At 39.7% G+C, this 14,602-nt stretch overlaps 3 protein-coding genes across 5 annotated transcripts; 1 reads left to right on the top strand and 2 right to left on the bottom strand.

Annotated features, from left to right (window-relative positions):
• Positions 1-1,475: 1,475 nt before the first annotated feature.
• LOC122011666 (germin-like protein 5-1) lies at positions 1,476-2,505 on the top strand. The gene is made up of 2 exons (XM_042568042.1): positions 1,476-1,642; positions 1,755-2,505. The coding sequence occupies exons 1-2, from the start codon at positions 1,525-1,527 to the stop codon at positions 2,294-2,296; spliced, it is 660 nt and encodes a 219-aa protein (XP_042423976.1). The 5' UTR covers positions 1,476-1,524; the 3' UTR covers positions 2,297-2,505.
• Positions 2,506-4,457: 1,952 nt separating this feature from the next.
• Positions 4,458-10,695, bottom strand: LOC122038146 (two-component response regulator-like PRR95). 2 transcript variants are annotated; one of them, XM_042597763.1, is made up of 9 exons: positions 10,368-10,695; positions 8,937-9,098; positions 8,709-8,839; positions 8,470-8,622; positions 7,903-8,050; positions 7,538-7,799; positions 6,773-7,457; positions 6,593-6,680; positions 4,458-4,751 (listed from the first exon to the last, which is right to left on the bottom strand). In XM_042597763.1, the coding sequence occupies exons 1-9, from the start codon at positions 10,585-10,587 to the stop codon at positions 4,726-4,728; spliced, it is 1,875 nt and encodes a 624-aa protein (XP_042453697.1). In that variant the 5' UTR covers positions 10,588-10,695; the 3' UTR covers positions 4,458-4,725. The 2 variants fall into 2 exon arrangements, with proteins under 2 accessions (XP_042453697.1, XP_042453698.1); XM_042597764.1 differs by lacking the exon at positions 4,458-4,751 and having other exon boundaries at positions 6,514-6,680; positions 6,773-7,442; positions 10,368-10,689.
• A 2,624-nt stretch (positions 10,696-13,319) lies between these two features.
• Positions 13,320-14,598, bottom strand: LOC122038145 (putative HVA22-like protein g). Of its 2 annotated transcripts, none has more exons than XM_042597760.1 (5): positions 14,393-14,598; positions 14,212-14,310; positions 14,066-14,122; positions 13,919-13,982; positions 13,320-13,841 (listed from the first exon to the last, which is right to left on the bottom strand). In XM_042597760.1, the coding sequence occupies exons 1-5, from the start codon at positions 14,596-14,598 to the stop codon at positions 13,617-13,619; spliced, it is 651 nt and encodes a 216-aa protein (XP_042453694.1). In that variant the 3' UTR covers positions 13,320-13,616. The 2 variants fall into 2 exon arrangements, with proteins under 2 accessions (XP_042453694.1, XP_042453695.1); XM_042597761.1 differs by having other exon boundaries at positions 13,320-13,727.
• Positions 14,599-14,602: the final 4 nt, after the last annotated feature.

The following is a 14,602-nucleotide window of genomic DNA, read 5'->3' as shown; positions in this document are numbered from 1 at the left end:
TATACATAATGATTATATTTAGTACTCGAACTTATTTCTTCTAGGACATACAATAATTTTATTGTTGTGTCAAAACTTTCATTCCTCAAAGTTAAAAATGATTGATATTTTTTTTAAAAAAATTATAATTAAAATTTATATTAATAGTATTACAATAATTTATTATTGTTTCTAAATTAGATAACATAAAATAATTTTTATTTTTTAAATTTTACTAATAATAAAAAAGTGAGGTTTGACACAAGATAAAGTTTTTGTGGCCTAGTTGGTCACTGCTACTAATTGTATAAATAATCATTGACAATATATGAAACAACCTTTTAAATTTTATTAACAAAATTAAATGTCGCCTCCGGGATACGGTTGAGTTGGCTATACGGGTAGATATTGTTACAATGGGCAAGGTGTCGAATCTCGGCAAAGTCAAGAAAAATGCTCTCCATACAGTGGCCAACTGCAGCTTTCCGATTTACCTCCTCACAGATGGTCGTAGGATTGGTCGTGTTGGGCTGTTAGGGTGACAAATTTCACCTTTTCCTATAACTAATAAAATTAAATGTTTCTAATATTTATTTAAAAAAATATTAAATTTTTTTTCGCCTAGGGCCTCAAGAATGGTTGAGACGACCCTGTATGAACCTTTTGTCAAGTTTACACTATACGATGCCAATGTGCCATACCTCTTATTTTTAATTTCCAGGCTCTCTCTCTCCTCTCCTGTCTCTCTCTCTCTCTCTCTCTCTCATTTATAAAAGATATCTTTATCTTCCCCAAAATAAAAGACATCTTTACTAATTACCTGTTATGAAATTCATTTAGTATGCAAAATAAGATGCATCGTTTGATGTCGTCTATTTCTTGGACGGAGCTGGTTAACATGATCCATCATAACGATAAGACCCTAAAATTAAAAATTGCAAAGAAGAAATTCAAGATGGATATGCATAATATTTAATTTTAAACGATTGATATTGTGATATTTAAATCATTAAAACAAAGCCCGCCCATTACTTGGGTAAATTTATGGTCATTTCATAATTACTATGCTTAATAAACAATATGCAATGTTATTATTATTTATAAACATATATAATTTGTTGAAGAGACCTATTATTCAATTAATATATATAGACACTCGCAAATTAAATGGTAAATGCAGGATTAAAAAAAAGAGAGAAATAAATTAAAGAGCATATATATGTCGCTTGCTCAATTAGTTAGCGTCGGGTATATATTAAAAAAACAGCAGTAGATGAAGTTTCTTATCCGGCAACAATAATCTGTCTCCCATCTTGCAAGCCAAGAACTTGATCTCGTTTCAAGTTTCAACTCCCATCCAATCAATCAATATCTACGCAGTAGGTTGGCCAATCAATCAAAAAAAAAAAAAAAAAAAATCCTTCTAGCCATTTCTTTGAAGCCCTAAATGAAACACTATAAATACCACCATCATGCATATATGTCCAATTGTCCATCACAAGTTCTCGCACATATACAAAGTTATCGAGCACAGCAAGAAGCAGCATGACCAAATCTGCTCTGCTCTTCTGCTTCCTCCTCTTGTTCGTCGGCCCTCCTCCTTGCTCCATCGCTGCCGATCCTGAGCTTCTTCAGGATTTTTGCGTCGCGGATCTAAACTCAAGTAATTTTTTGTAAAAATAAATTCTTTTTGGGCTTCTTAATTTAATTGGTTAGATAGATAATTATATTATTACGAATTGCTAGCTCATGCATGCATATTTTCGTACGTGCAGGTGTGAAGCTAAATGGGTTTGCGTGCAAGGCGCCGGCGAACGTGACGGCGGCGGACTTCTTCTTCGCGGGGCTGGCGACGCCGGGCGCCACAAACAACACCATGGGGTTGCTGGTGACGGGAGCCAACGTGGAGAAGATCCCCGGCCTCAACACGCTCGGCGTGTCCCTGTCGCGCCTCGACTTCGCACCGGGCGGGCTGAATCCGCCGCACACCCACCCGCGCGCCACCGAGGTTGTGTTCGTCCTCGACGGCGCCCTCGACGTTGGATTCATCACCACCGCCAACAAGTTAGTGGCGAAGACCATCGGCAAGGGCGAGGTGTTCGTCTTCCCGAGGGGGCTGGTCCACTTCCAGAAGAACAACGGGGCGGAGCCAGCCGCCGCCATCTCCGCCTTCAACAGCCAGCTCCCGGGGACACAGTCGATCGCCGCCGCCCTCTTCGCGGCCAGCCCGACAGTGCCGGACAATGTGCTCACCAAGGCCTTCCAGGTGGGGACGAAGGAGGTGGAGAAGATCAAGAGCCGGCTAGTGCCTAAGTGAAACCAACGACGCTTGCTCGGTCGTTAATATTTCACTAATTAATCACAAAATCGAACTTGATTTAATGTAATATTTTACTTTACTCGAGTGACGTAAAGATGTGCGAAACTAATAATGACAGCGAATGTGAATGATCGAGCACTTGGTACTTGAATGATTAAGATACGACAATTGTATTATGAGGGTCTTTAAAGGTAATATAGGATCGATAAAGGGTAGTCTCGTACATGAAGTTCTTATTATATGGGGTCCTTCTCCGATGTACAAAGTTCTCGTTATATGGGGTCCCGGAGAAGGATCCATTATATGCAACATTACCCTGCTTTTTGCAAGAGACTGTTTCCCGGATTCGAACTCGTGACCTTTTAATCATAAAGTAATAATTTACCATTGCTCCAAGGCTCCCCTTCTAATATAGGATTGATAGTCAATATAATATGATGGTCAAAATTAAGCTTAGATGATAATCAAAATTATTTCTCCTATGCAAATTTATCAGTATACAGTCGGTCGGGTCTTAAAGTCGCTCAGATATATGAGGCTTAGCTACCCACTTTTCCTTGTAAGTTTCTCAACAGATAGTCGGTCAGATCCTATAACTGATCGATATACAGGGCTCAGCTCCCCATTTTTCCTATGCAAGTCTCTCAGTATATACTAGGACGACCCTATAGTCGATCGAACATATGAGGTATAACTCCCCACTTCTCTCGTGCAAGTATCTCAACATGCATTCATCCGAACCTAGAGTCAGCCAGATCTCTTCTAAGAGATGGTATTGTCAGGAAATCGTAACAACTTCTCAGAAAATAACAATTACTCATCAGAGAATATTCTTTTATTTTGACATATACTGTATATACTTTATCACTCGATATATTTTGACATCAGACATTCTCTGCCGCCTCATTGTTACAGAGGTTATGAGAGATGATATAAAAATATGAGTCCTCTCCATTGGCTAGGTACGTCAACGGATCCAAAGACATTCAAATTCCATTATTCTACTATTTATCTTCTTATCTATTTTAGCTCGGCTACTATTTTTCATTATAAAAATGGGAGCGTCGGAGTGCCTCGGCTACTATTTTCCATTATAAAAATGGGAGCGTCAGAGTGTCTGCGTCAAAGATCTCCTTCCTTATTCTCGTTCTAATATTCCCATTGGCTCTGTCTGTGGTGTGCGCATGTCTACAACTCCAAGCTCAAAGCCCCCCCTCCGGGTCATAACGACTTGGTCCTTGTTCCAGCCAGCTCACCAGTCCCTCTATCTGACTCAGTTTTCAGCCGAGATCAAATTTGACGTCGTCTGTAGAAATCTTTGCTTGTTTTGGAACATAAAGATAGGCGTAGCCGGTACAATCAACATCGCCATGACTCCGGAGGACTTCGACAAATGCATCGCCGCTACAGTACAGGAGTGGTGAACTGAAATTTCTTGGTCTCAATATTTGGGAATCGAGACAAATATGTCATAGCATAGCATACTTTGATATGATCAGTCATCCCTATCAAAGACAGAATTAAATTTAAACCCAAGCATATTCATCCAAGTTCTAAATGACAGCTCAATCGTCTTGAGTAGCTCCTTCGTTCTACTTGACAACTTGAAATTATCCGTTCAAGTGATCTTAATAGAAAAATTTAAAACTTGAATTTTAAAGTTTATACTTATCAGATAGGAGACTCTTCTATCAATGGCCACTCGACGATCGATATACTTGAATTTTAAAATTTATACTTATCATATAGGAAACTCTTCTACCACTTAACGGCCGGTATTTCTAAATAGTCGCTGAACCCGTAAAAAGGTAAATTTTAAATCAATGGTCATCTAGATTTTCATTATAGTTAAAATAAACAAAGTTAAATTATTCATGGAAATGACAGTGAGCGGTCGACCAGCTCTAACGACATCAAATAAATTCAAGTTTGATCGAATAAAGTGACAGCGGTCCAGCCAAACTTTGTCGATCCAATAATGTGGCAACTTTAATTGCTGCAACCTCAAGTTTGATCATTTTCCTCTTCCTACGTAATGACTCAATCCAAGCACGCAGGATTTTTAACCTTGTCGTTTTCGGTTCCTCATAGTTTAGATAATTAACAAAAAATTGAAGGCAACAAATGAGCTTATTATAATGTAAGGTAAGGATGGATATATACAACAAACACTTTTAGGTAAACATATGAAAAAGAGTGTATTACACAGGCTACTTATCATTGAGGTCTTTACCAACAATTATTTCACCAAAAGTGAAGTACCCTGAGGGAAGAGTGAAAAGAAGCACAAGAAGCAAACAAGACTCATTATCTACTATGTTAGTGCAGCTACCTACAAAGGTCAACCACCGACTAGATATCGAAGTATCTCTCTACCGTGATTAGTTTCTCTTGTTCAATGGCGAAGTTATCCAGCAGCTGAATCACTATGAAAACGCACCGGCTAATGCTGGTCGAGGATTGAGCTTTTCTTGTCGAACGAACTGCCCCTTCACTCTTGGACGCTGTTCTGCGAGTAATTTTCTGCTCTGGTAGCGAACCTGTGAAAGATTTCCAAGTTCACGGTGATTGTCTCAAACAAAGAAGAGAAAAGGAAATGATTCAGCCTTACGGTTAGATTTTGCATTTGTACCTTCTTCTCAAAGCATCTTTCTTTTCTCTTCAGTCGAAATTTATTCAAGGCCAATTCCCTTTGGGTTAGGCCATGGCAATCTGCTGGCTTTGTGCCATCAGAAGCAATTTTGCCCTCATCATTTCCCGTCATTGCCATGGGCCAAAAGACATTTGTTCCACTGAGATTGCTGCTATTGCAATTGCTACTACCCCCACTTTCTCCAGCTGCTGCTGTAACATGCCTACGTTCATCTAGCGCAGTAGTTTTGTCGTCCTTTTCTGCCGAACTGTAAGATGAACTTCTACCATCAGCCACATCGAGATTTTCTTGGTCAGGTCTGTGTGAAGAGTGAGGTTGTTTGGCTGCTTCCTGCCATATGGATGCTGTAGTGGGATCCCAAAAAGACTGACCTGACAGTGGATGCAACATTTGTTGCATGACTGTGCTAGTACACTCAAAACCCAAAGAACCGTCTCCAATTGGAAGCGAAAATGGGGTGACTTGGATGGGGGTGCATTGAACTGCCCTCCCATCTTGAACTTTAGATCCCCCAAATGCAGAGTTAATCTCTTCAACATTGATTCTGATTCCTTGAATTTTTGAAGGATCAACAGGCTTAAGTCTACTGCTTTCATATCCGAGGCTTTTCTGCTGCAGCATTGTAGGGATGACTGTTTTACTATTATATCTGCAACAAACCCTGCTGTAAGTGGCGAAGTTATCCAGCAGCTGAATCACTATGAAAACGCACCGGCTAATGCTGGTCGAGGATTGAGCTTTTCTTGTCGAACGAACTGCCCCTTCACTCTTGGACGCTGTTCTGCGAGTAATTTTCTGCTCTGGTAGCGAACCTGTGAAAGATTTCCAAGTTCACGGTGATTGTCTCAAACAAAGAAGAGAAAAGGAAATGATTCAGCCTTACGGTTAGATTTTGCATTTGTACCTTCTTCTCAAAGCATCTTTCTTTTCTCTTCAGTCGAAATTTATTCAAGGCCAATTCCCTTTGGGTTAGGCCATGGCAATCTGCTGGCTTTGTGCCATCAGAAGCAATTTTGCCCTCATCATTTCCCGTTGTGGCAATATATCATACATGACTTGATTGCGAAGGTCCTTCAGTGACAAATAGTTTATTGGGAAATCATCAAAACCTTCATTCCTCCAGAGAATAGCTGCACTTTCATCTGTCTTTTTCTGCCGAACTGTAAGATGAACTTCTACCATCAGCCACATCGAGATTTTCTTGGTCAGGTCTGTGTGAAGAGTGAGGTTGTTTGGCTGCTTCCTGCCATATGGATGCTGTAGTGGGATCCCAAAAAGACTGACCTGACAGTGGATGCAACATTTGTTGCATGACTGTGCTAGTACACTCAAAACCCAAAGAACCGTCTCCAATTGGAAGCGAAAATGGGGTGACTTGGATGGGGGTGCATTGAACTGCCCTCCCATCTTGAACTTTAGATCCCCCAAATGCAGAGTTAATCTCTTCAACATTGATTCTGATTCCTTGAATTTTTGAAGGATCAACAGGCTTAAGTCTACTGCTTTCATATCCGAGGCTTTTCTGCTGCAGCATTGTAGGGATGACTGTTTTATCTCTCTCTACCGTGATTAGTTTCTCTTGTTCAATGGCGAAGTTATCCAGCAGCTGAATCACTATGAAAACGCACCGGCTAATGCTGGTCGAGGATTGAGCTTTTCTTGTCGAACGAACTGCCCCTTCACTCTTGGACGCTGTTCTGCGAGTAATTTTCTGCTCTGGTAGCGAACCTGTGAAAGATTTCCAAGTTCACGGTGATTGTCTCAAACAAAGAAGAGAAAAGGAAATGATTCAGCCTTACGGTTAGATTTTGCATTTGTACCTTCTTCTCAAAGCATCTTTCTTTTCTCTTCAGTCGAAATTTATTCAAGGCCAATTCCCTTTGGGTTAAGCCATGGCAATCTGCTGGCTTTGTTCCATCAGAAGCAATTTTGCCCTCATCATTTCCCGTCATTGCCATGGGCCAGAAGACATTTGTTCCACTGAGATTGCTGCTATTGCAATTGCTACTACCCCCACTTTCTCCAGCTGCTGCTGTAACATGCCTACGTTCATCTAGCGCAGTAGTTTTGTCGTCCTTTTCTGCCGAACTGTAAGATGAACTTCTACCATCAGCCACATCGAGATTTTCTTGGTCAGGTCTGTGTGAAGAGTGAGGTTGTTTGGCTGCTTCCTGCCATATGGATGCTGTAGTGGGATCCCAAAAAGACTGACCTGACTGTGGATGCGACATTTGTTGCATGACTGTGCTAGTACACTCAAAACCCAAAGAACCATCTCCAATTGGAAGTGAAAATGGGGTGACTTGGATGGGGGTGCATTGAACTGCCCTCCCATCTTGAACTTTAGATCCCCCAAATGCAGAGTTAATCTCTTCAACATTGATTCTGATTCCTTGAATTTTTGAAGGATCAACAGGCTTAAGTCTACTGCTTTCATATCCGAGGCTTTTCTGCTGCAGCATTGTAGGGATGACTGTTTTACTATTATATCTGCAACAAACCCTGCTGTAAGTGGAAAGAGTAAAAAGAATACTATCATGACAATCATTGATTAAGTCAGATGTCAATCAAAATAAAACACTCACAGTGAAAAAGCAGACAAACTCGAATGGTTCCATGCACTTGATTTGTCACATTCTTGCTTCTCTGAGAAGGGCCCCTTGTTTTGTGTCAAAAAGAGCTCCAATTGAGGTACAAAGTTCGACTTCCATGTGCAATCACGGACCAACTCAACATCATCCTTGGAAGTTCTGTCTTGATGGAGTTTCTGGCCATAAGTTTCATTGTCGATGTTGTTGCAGTCAAGACGCCCTTTTTGTATCACCTCCATCTCCACCGTTGTATTCACTGCCATCTTATAAAGTTAGTCTTTCAGAATCAGCAAACTTCAGTTATGTGAAGTTTCAAATACCGTATCAGGAAAAAAAAATTATAAAATGGGAATGGTTACCTTTAGCTGAACTTTCATTATTGAATACATTTCTCATTTGAATAGCCTGCCCACTCTGATCCATGGTTGCACCAGGTGCTATCGGTAGCTTCAGCTCGATTTTCTTGTGTTCGCTTTGAGCTTCCATGTCATACCTTGTACAAGAACTCTGCACAAAATGTAGCAAAATGTGCCGTAAGTCACTGCAAAAACCTGCACTAAAACACATGACTCGGGAGCACTCCAGAAAAAAAACATCCAAGCAGGAAAAGGGATCTTATGTTGGCACAAATAAACAAAAACAAAGATGGAAGATAAAACATCATGACAAGAAATTCAACCATAAGAACTGAACTACACTGGATAGATTTAACTTATTATTGTAGTAAAACATATTTAAGGTATGGAATGAAAAAGGGGAAGGGATAATTTCTTTTTGTTTAATAGTCATTATGCGTTCATTTTCCTCAAATTATAATCGTTCATTGTGCTTCTAACACCTTAATTTCCCGCTAGAAGAAAATATTAACACACATTCCCTGAACCACAAAAAGTAAAGCAAAAAATATAGCAGGAAGGAAATCTTACATGAGCATCACTCCCTTGCTCACTGCATTCTGCATTTGCTTGCCTGATGGCCACACACTCAACAGAATCTTCCATTTTACCATAATGAGATTTCTGATTATGCTTTACCTCACAATTGTTCTGAATTTCATGTATCTCGCCAGCTCCATTTACCTGATAAACCATGAAATTGTTAATATTAGACCAAAACTGATGGCTAATTAGGAAACAACAGTGCTTGCAGTGCAACTCAAGCTTACAATCTGCCTTCTCCAGACATGCTGCCATAAATTCCTAAGCTCATTCTTGCGGATCGGCTTAATGAGAAAATCTGCTGCACCTTTTAACATGCATTTGAAAACGATGCCCATACAATCGTGTGAAGACATCACTGCAAGAATAAAACCTTGGAGTAAATACACGAACAGATTATAATTGCAGCCTTTTTCTTAAAAAAGGAAGAAAAAATTCATCTTACTGAAACGTACTTATTACAGGAATGTTCTTGCATGGATCATGGTCCATTATCATGGTAAGAAGACCAAAACCTGAAATTGATGGCAAGTCAACTTCAGTCAGAACAAGGTCAATATTCTGGGGTTTCTCCTGCAAGGTGTCCCATGCCTTCAAGCCATCTGATGCTGTAGCAACTGTTGAACACACAAAAAGGAAGTGTAAGGAAATATCGATATTCAAATTGACAAATTACCTTGAAACTGACTCATCATATATGGGTACCAATGGAACTAGACTAGTATATGAAGACCTCTAAAATTATCTATTCACATAAAACACTAAAGGATGGAGATTTGTGTTAATTAGTCGGATAGCCCTGTACTTTTGTGTAAAAGAAAAGTAGTAAAGGAAGGATTACTTTGCTTATGCATAATCAAGAAGCCATAGCTAATGAGAATCCAAAAGTTTGCTTATGCATTTCTTAAAAATAAAATTAGACATCAGAAAGTTCCAAAAACTTTCAAAATAAAAATATCCTGCATGTTGTATGACCATGAAAACACTGATTATGCATATGCAATCCAAAGAAATCTCAGAGCAAGTAAACTCTTACATCTATAAGCAAAAGAGCCATTGTCTTAGTATTCTCATCCACATAAACTCATCAAACTAGCAAATGTTGCAAATTAAACTTTAGAAATTAGTGATAGATATGTTTCCAATGCAGGCTTTTTGCTAGTTACAATTTACTATTCACATTCAAGATTCAAGCATTAATGCTTACCATTAAGATTGTGCAATTTTAATTTTGTACATTCAATAATTTGTTCTTAGGCACCTTAGATAAAGATCTCTACAACTGCAACATCATTTTGAATCGACCATCAAAATGAAAAAGACTTCGTAAGTGGTTGTGATAAAAATACTAAATCAGATCAAATGACAGATAAATTAGGACATGTCTAAATGATCATATAACCAATTGGAATACACAGTGTTTAAAATCCGCCAACAATAAATAGAAAAGAAGTTATTTGCCCAGTACAGCCATAGTAGAAAAGAAGTTAACTACTCATGCTAACTCTGATCCCATCCAACAATCCAATTCCAATCTCCATTCAAAACCATTATAATCTATCCTGAGAAAACAACAATAAATAGAAAAAAAAAAAATCTAAGCTCATAGAGCAACCTTTGCCAACGGATCATTGAGATGGTTACAAAAATATTTTCAAATAGAAAATTGCCGCATACCAATTAGCAAAAGACAAAAAGAAATCAGCATAGTTAGTTCGACCAGGGCAGGCAGAGCCATAATCTCGCAATTCACAGAGAAAAAGAAAATTGCAAGCAGACGCCATTTAGTCATACATCCTTCGTATATGAGAGAAGATCACATCACGTACGGACAGGGAACACATTCACAATCCAAAGAATCCACCAAAGAATCAGGAATAACAAACCTATGTAGCTACACTTCCGGAGGAGCGCCGCGATGATCTGCCGAGTGGAATCGTCTCCTTCCACGAGGAGTACCCTCACCGGCATCCTCGGAAAGAACTTTTCCCATCTCACTTCATCTAGTCCTTTCTCCTCCTTCCTCTCTTCCTCTTCCTCCCAATCCCGGCTCTCCACCACCGCGTGCGCCTCCGCCACTTTCCGCCTCTTCTCTCCAGACCCCATTGCTCCACCAAAACACCCCCTTCCTTTCTCACTCTCTATATAGACGACGCTTTCTTCTTCGCCCTTGAGTGCGGTAAGTCACACCGCAGCAGTCCGCTCCTCCGCCTCGACTAAACCCACGAGAAAATATCTCTCTAGCGGTCGACTCCCGACCCTTAAATCAGATCCAGGCCACGTCATCCTGCCCACGCCTCCTAGGCCACCCGATTCCTCGAGTGCCGCGGTAGCATGGCGAGGCCTGCTCCACCCGCTGGGATATTTCCCCACTCCAACTGGCCGCCATCCTCACGACGCGTGTCGCCAAACAATCCGGCAGGAAGGAGATATTTCGCCAACACTACGCGTGGAGCCTCCTGGTTGGAGACGCGACTTTGTGGTCGTGGATCGACCGAATCCAGGTGCGAAGATTGCGGCTGCGGTTGACCACTACGCTCGAATCACGATCTACCGCTGCTGCGGTTGGGGCGAATCCCGGGCCCGCAAGTAGGGTAAGGATCTTGCGTGTACGTGGCGGGAACAGGGGTTGAGTTGTCGTGATCTGTGTGGTATAGTATTTTGGCGGACGATACGAGGTTTTACTTCGACACGATTCGCGATGCCAGAAAAGGAGACGGGTTTAGTTGGCTTTCGTGTCGGGATTTTGTGCCTTCCATTCCACCACTATTTTCCCTTTTTCTCCAAGTGGGTGCCAACTTGGTTAGATCTTTTTCCTCAACGGCACGAAGATAGCGTAATGAAGCGAAGCCACTGGTGGCGGGGTTCTAAGGACATCTTCATTCCATCGTTAAAATTTTAATAATTTTTTTTAAAAAATTTTAACATTTCACAATAATATTATATTCTTTCCACAATTTTAAAAAAACTTGCATACAATTTTTCATTTAATATTTTCATATGGTTTTCATTTGATATTTTAATTAATTATAATATTTAATTTAATTTATTTATAATTAACAATTAATAAATTAATTAATTTATAATTTATAATTTAAAATAATTTATCATTTTATTTAATATTTAATTATTTTATAAATTTAATTTAATTATAGTCATTTGTATATTTTTTAAATTTATCTCAAATATATTTATTTTTAAAAGAAAAAAAATATAATTTTAATTATTACTAATTATTTATAAACTGGAACATTATAATTAACTCATCAAATAATTTATTTTTAAATTTGCTTGTATATTTCTACTCATACTAAATTAATGATATCGGTGTGATAATTACAAATATGTCTTCCAAATATCTCTATCATAGGGTTACTGACTCGACTACACCATGTGAGAGTGTGTTTTTACAGATATATGAACCACAAGTTTTTGTGAAATGAGGTACTTCAGTATATAGAATATGCCATATCAATTGGGCACTTTAAATTTATATCTGGACGATCTCTATTACCGGTATGTAGGAATAGAATCTTCAAGCAATGCTTTCACGAAGTATTAGCAGCCCCGGGACTTGGTACAGCGGTAGCATATTTATACTTTGTTTGATAGAAAAGCATGAAATGCAATATGAATTATCTGTGGGCTTGAGCGCACTGGTGGAGCGGTCGTGTTACAAATGCAGTGTAAGGTATGATTACCAGCTTGAGCTCATTGACAAAGCGGCCGTGTTGCGAACGCGACGCGAAGTACAATTACGCAAGGACCTGGGCCCACTGATGAAGCGGCCATGCTATGAGTCATGATTGAGTTCTCAAGAGGAGCATGACCTTCATTAGGGAGGAGCGACCTGTGAAGATCAGCTACCGGTGTTCAACAACACGAGTACTTTTACGATTTATTTCGGTGGCTTGTAAAAAATGTTTATGAGACTGGACAAGGAACAAGAAACATTTGCCTCAGCGCAATACTTTTTGTATGATTGGGAGTTTGACAACATCATTGATCCACAAGGAGACCAGACGATCTTGACAACTATGGAGGTTCACCTGATCCATGGTAGCCAAATGATATATGTCATCCCAGAAATAATGATGACTATTGGGAATTTCTACAAGAATATTCAAATCTCAATTCTAACTAGAGGATATCCAGGTGGCCCCATTGCAATGTCAGTGGGTGGTCGATATGGAGATATTACTATGCTAGTGGAGTATATTTGTTCTGTAGGCTGGATGGTCTCTTCAACTAGCCTTCTGAGACATGGGTATTCCATCTCACAATTTGCCACAAGAACTTCTTGTTCTCTCCCACCACCTTCGTCTGCGAAAGGATTGGTCCATTGTTCTTCTGGATCAGATTCTGGGTAAACATCCCATTTGGTTGGTTGGGCTAAAGTAGAGAGGTACTGAATGTAGTCCAGTTAGGAATCATTTTCTATCTCATAATTTAGAGTAGAGTCCATGGACCGAGGTACAAAGGTTCATGGGCTTGTAGTCTCTACGTGGTCTTGCTCTAGATTACAAGAAAGATTGGAGGATTCCTGGACTAGGACCGCTGCTGTTTCTCTTGGCATAAGAAGAGAAAATATGTCTTGGTGTAAAGTGACGAGACGGTTGCGATGTATAAGCGTCCTCTCTATTGCTGTTTGCAGGGACATCAGAGGAGCCAAATCCTCTATCTCCTCTTTCTGTTGAAAAACCCCAAGATGTGATAAGGGTTTGGAAGAATGCCCCGAAGAAATCGAATTTTCTGATGCAGACCAATTTTGACAGATAGACCAATCAAACCAATACAAACAATTCTGCTGGATAACTAACACTAAGTTTAGTTCCTGATCATAGCTAGTTATGTGCATATACATTTCTCCTTTTTTTTGGAAAAAAAGAAAACAAATTACTCCCATGTCATATCATAACATGGATTTTATTTCCACAAGTGGAATGAAAAAAGAAACACTGAATACATCTTTTTAATATAAATTTACATACTCATAATCAAAGTAGAGTAGAACCTGGTAAACTTTCATCTACAAAATTGCAGATTACCAAGAATTATTAATCCCGCGTGATTCTTTAGTTCATTGGTTAAGGAAGGTAGCATAGGAAGGCATAAAACCCCTGCAATTTGTTCAACTAAAGACATACCAGAACAGTATGTTTTTGTGGTGATTGATACCGTGAAGCCAGATCCTGCAAGATTTCAAAGAACCTCGTCTGGCCATACTTTGCGGTCTTCTGCCAAACCTGTAACATCACACCCCCAGTTCTAGTTTTGAACTCGAGCAAATTACGATCTATCTCAGTTTCATGCTTTTCAATAAATGGTTGAAGTAAGTTTTGATAAATGTATGTTGTTCCCTGTTACAACTGAAACTACTAAGACACCAACACAAAGAAAGCTGACAACCAAAACAAATCAAGGAGAAATGAAGTACCTTTGTTTTAGGATACCATAAGTATATATAAAACGCTAGTTTTGCTTCATTGTGCATTGGGAACCTTCAGAAGAATAGTACAATCCAACAAAATTAGAGGAAGGAGAACATAGTGAACCTTGGAAACACAGTTGGATTATTCTTTACCAAGAAATAAAGGCATCACCAACTCTCTCTAACACAGATAGTATAGCAACCAATATCCTGTCAAAAAGAAACGAATTAACTCAAAAATAGATTTTTTTTTTTTATATTTATATTCAACGGTGCTCGGTGACGAGGCAATAACTGACCAGTATTGACACCAGAAACGCAATTGCTCGATCTCCAGCCTGTTAATTTCTACTGCCTTGTAGCACTCGTAAGCGGGGCAAGCATATCCAAAGACCATCCTGCAAGTAACAAATGGCATAGAGTAAGATTTACCGTCATTGCGACAATCAAGCAAACGACTTTAAGGCGGGAATTGCTTACAGGACGCGCGGGTGAAGAATGCGCCCATCGTTCTCATTCTTTACCGACTGGAATACGCGATCCGTCTCCGATATCATAAAGGAAAAAAAGGAAATGGAATGAGAAGAGAAGAGAGCCTTTAGAGTGAAGAGATGAAGGGGCAGGAGTTGGTTACGCTGCCAAGACCGCGTCTGTTGGCAACGGGACTGCACCGATCTCCCGTCCATTACT

This window comes from Zingiber officinale, chromosome 1A (assembly GCF_018446385.1).
Source record: "Zingiber officinale cultivar Zhangliang chromosome 1A, Zo_v1.1, whole genome shotgun sequence".
In the NCBI taxonomy this organism is placed as follows: Eukaryota; Viridiplantae; Streptophyta; class Magnoliopsida; order Zingiberales; family Zingiberaceae; genus Zingiber; species Zingiber officinale.
Note: the sequence above shows the minus strand (reverse complement) of the source record. Positions and strands in the feature narration are given on the sequence as shown.

Coding starts and splice junctions, on each gene's coding strand:
- LOC122011666 (XM_042568042.1), top strand. CDS start 1,525: ATGACCAAATCTGCTCTGCTCTTCTGCTTCCTCCTCTTGTTCGTCGGC. Junction 1,643..1,754: donor CGTCGCGGATCTAAACTCAA/GTAATTTTTTGT, acceptor TCGTACGTGCAG/GTGTGAAGCTAAATGGGTTT.
- LOC122038146 (XM_042597763.1), bottom strand. CDS start 10,587: ATGGGGTCTGGAGAGAAGAGGCGGAAAGTGGCGGAGGCGCACGCGGTG. Junction 8,623..8,708: donor ATGTCTGGAGAAGGCAGATT/GTAAGCTTGAGT, acceptor ATGGTTTATCAG/GTAAATGGAGCTGGCGAGAT. Junction 8,051..8,469: donor AGCAAGGGAGTGATGCTCAT/GTAAGATTTCCT, acceptor CATTTTGTGCAG/AGTTCTTGTACAAGGTATGA.
- LOC122038145 (XM_042597760.1), bottom strand. CDS start 14,598: ATGGACGGGAGATCGGTGCAGTCCCGTTGCCAACAGACGCGGTCTTGG. Junction 14,311..14,392: donor ATTCTTCACCCGCGCGTCCT/GTAAGCAATTCC, acceptor TGTTACTTGCAG/GATGGTCTTTGGATATGCTT. Junction 13,842..13,918: donor TATGGTATCCTAAAACAAAG/GTACTTCATTTC, acceptor CAGTTGTAACAG/GGAACAACATACATTTATCA.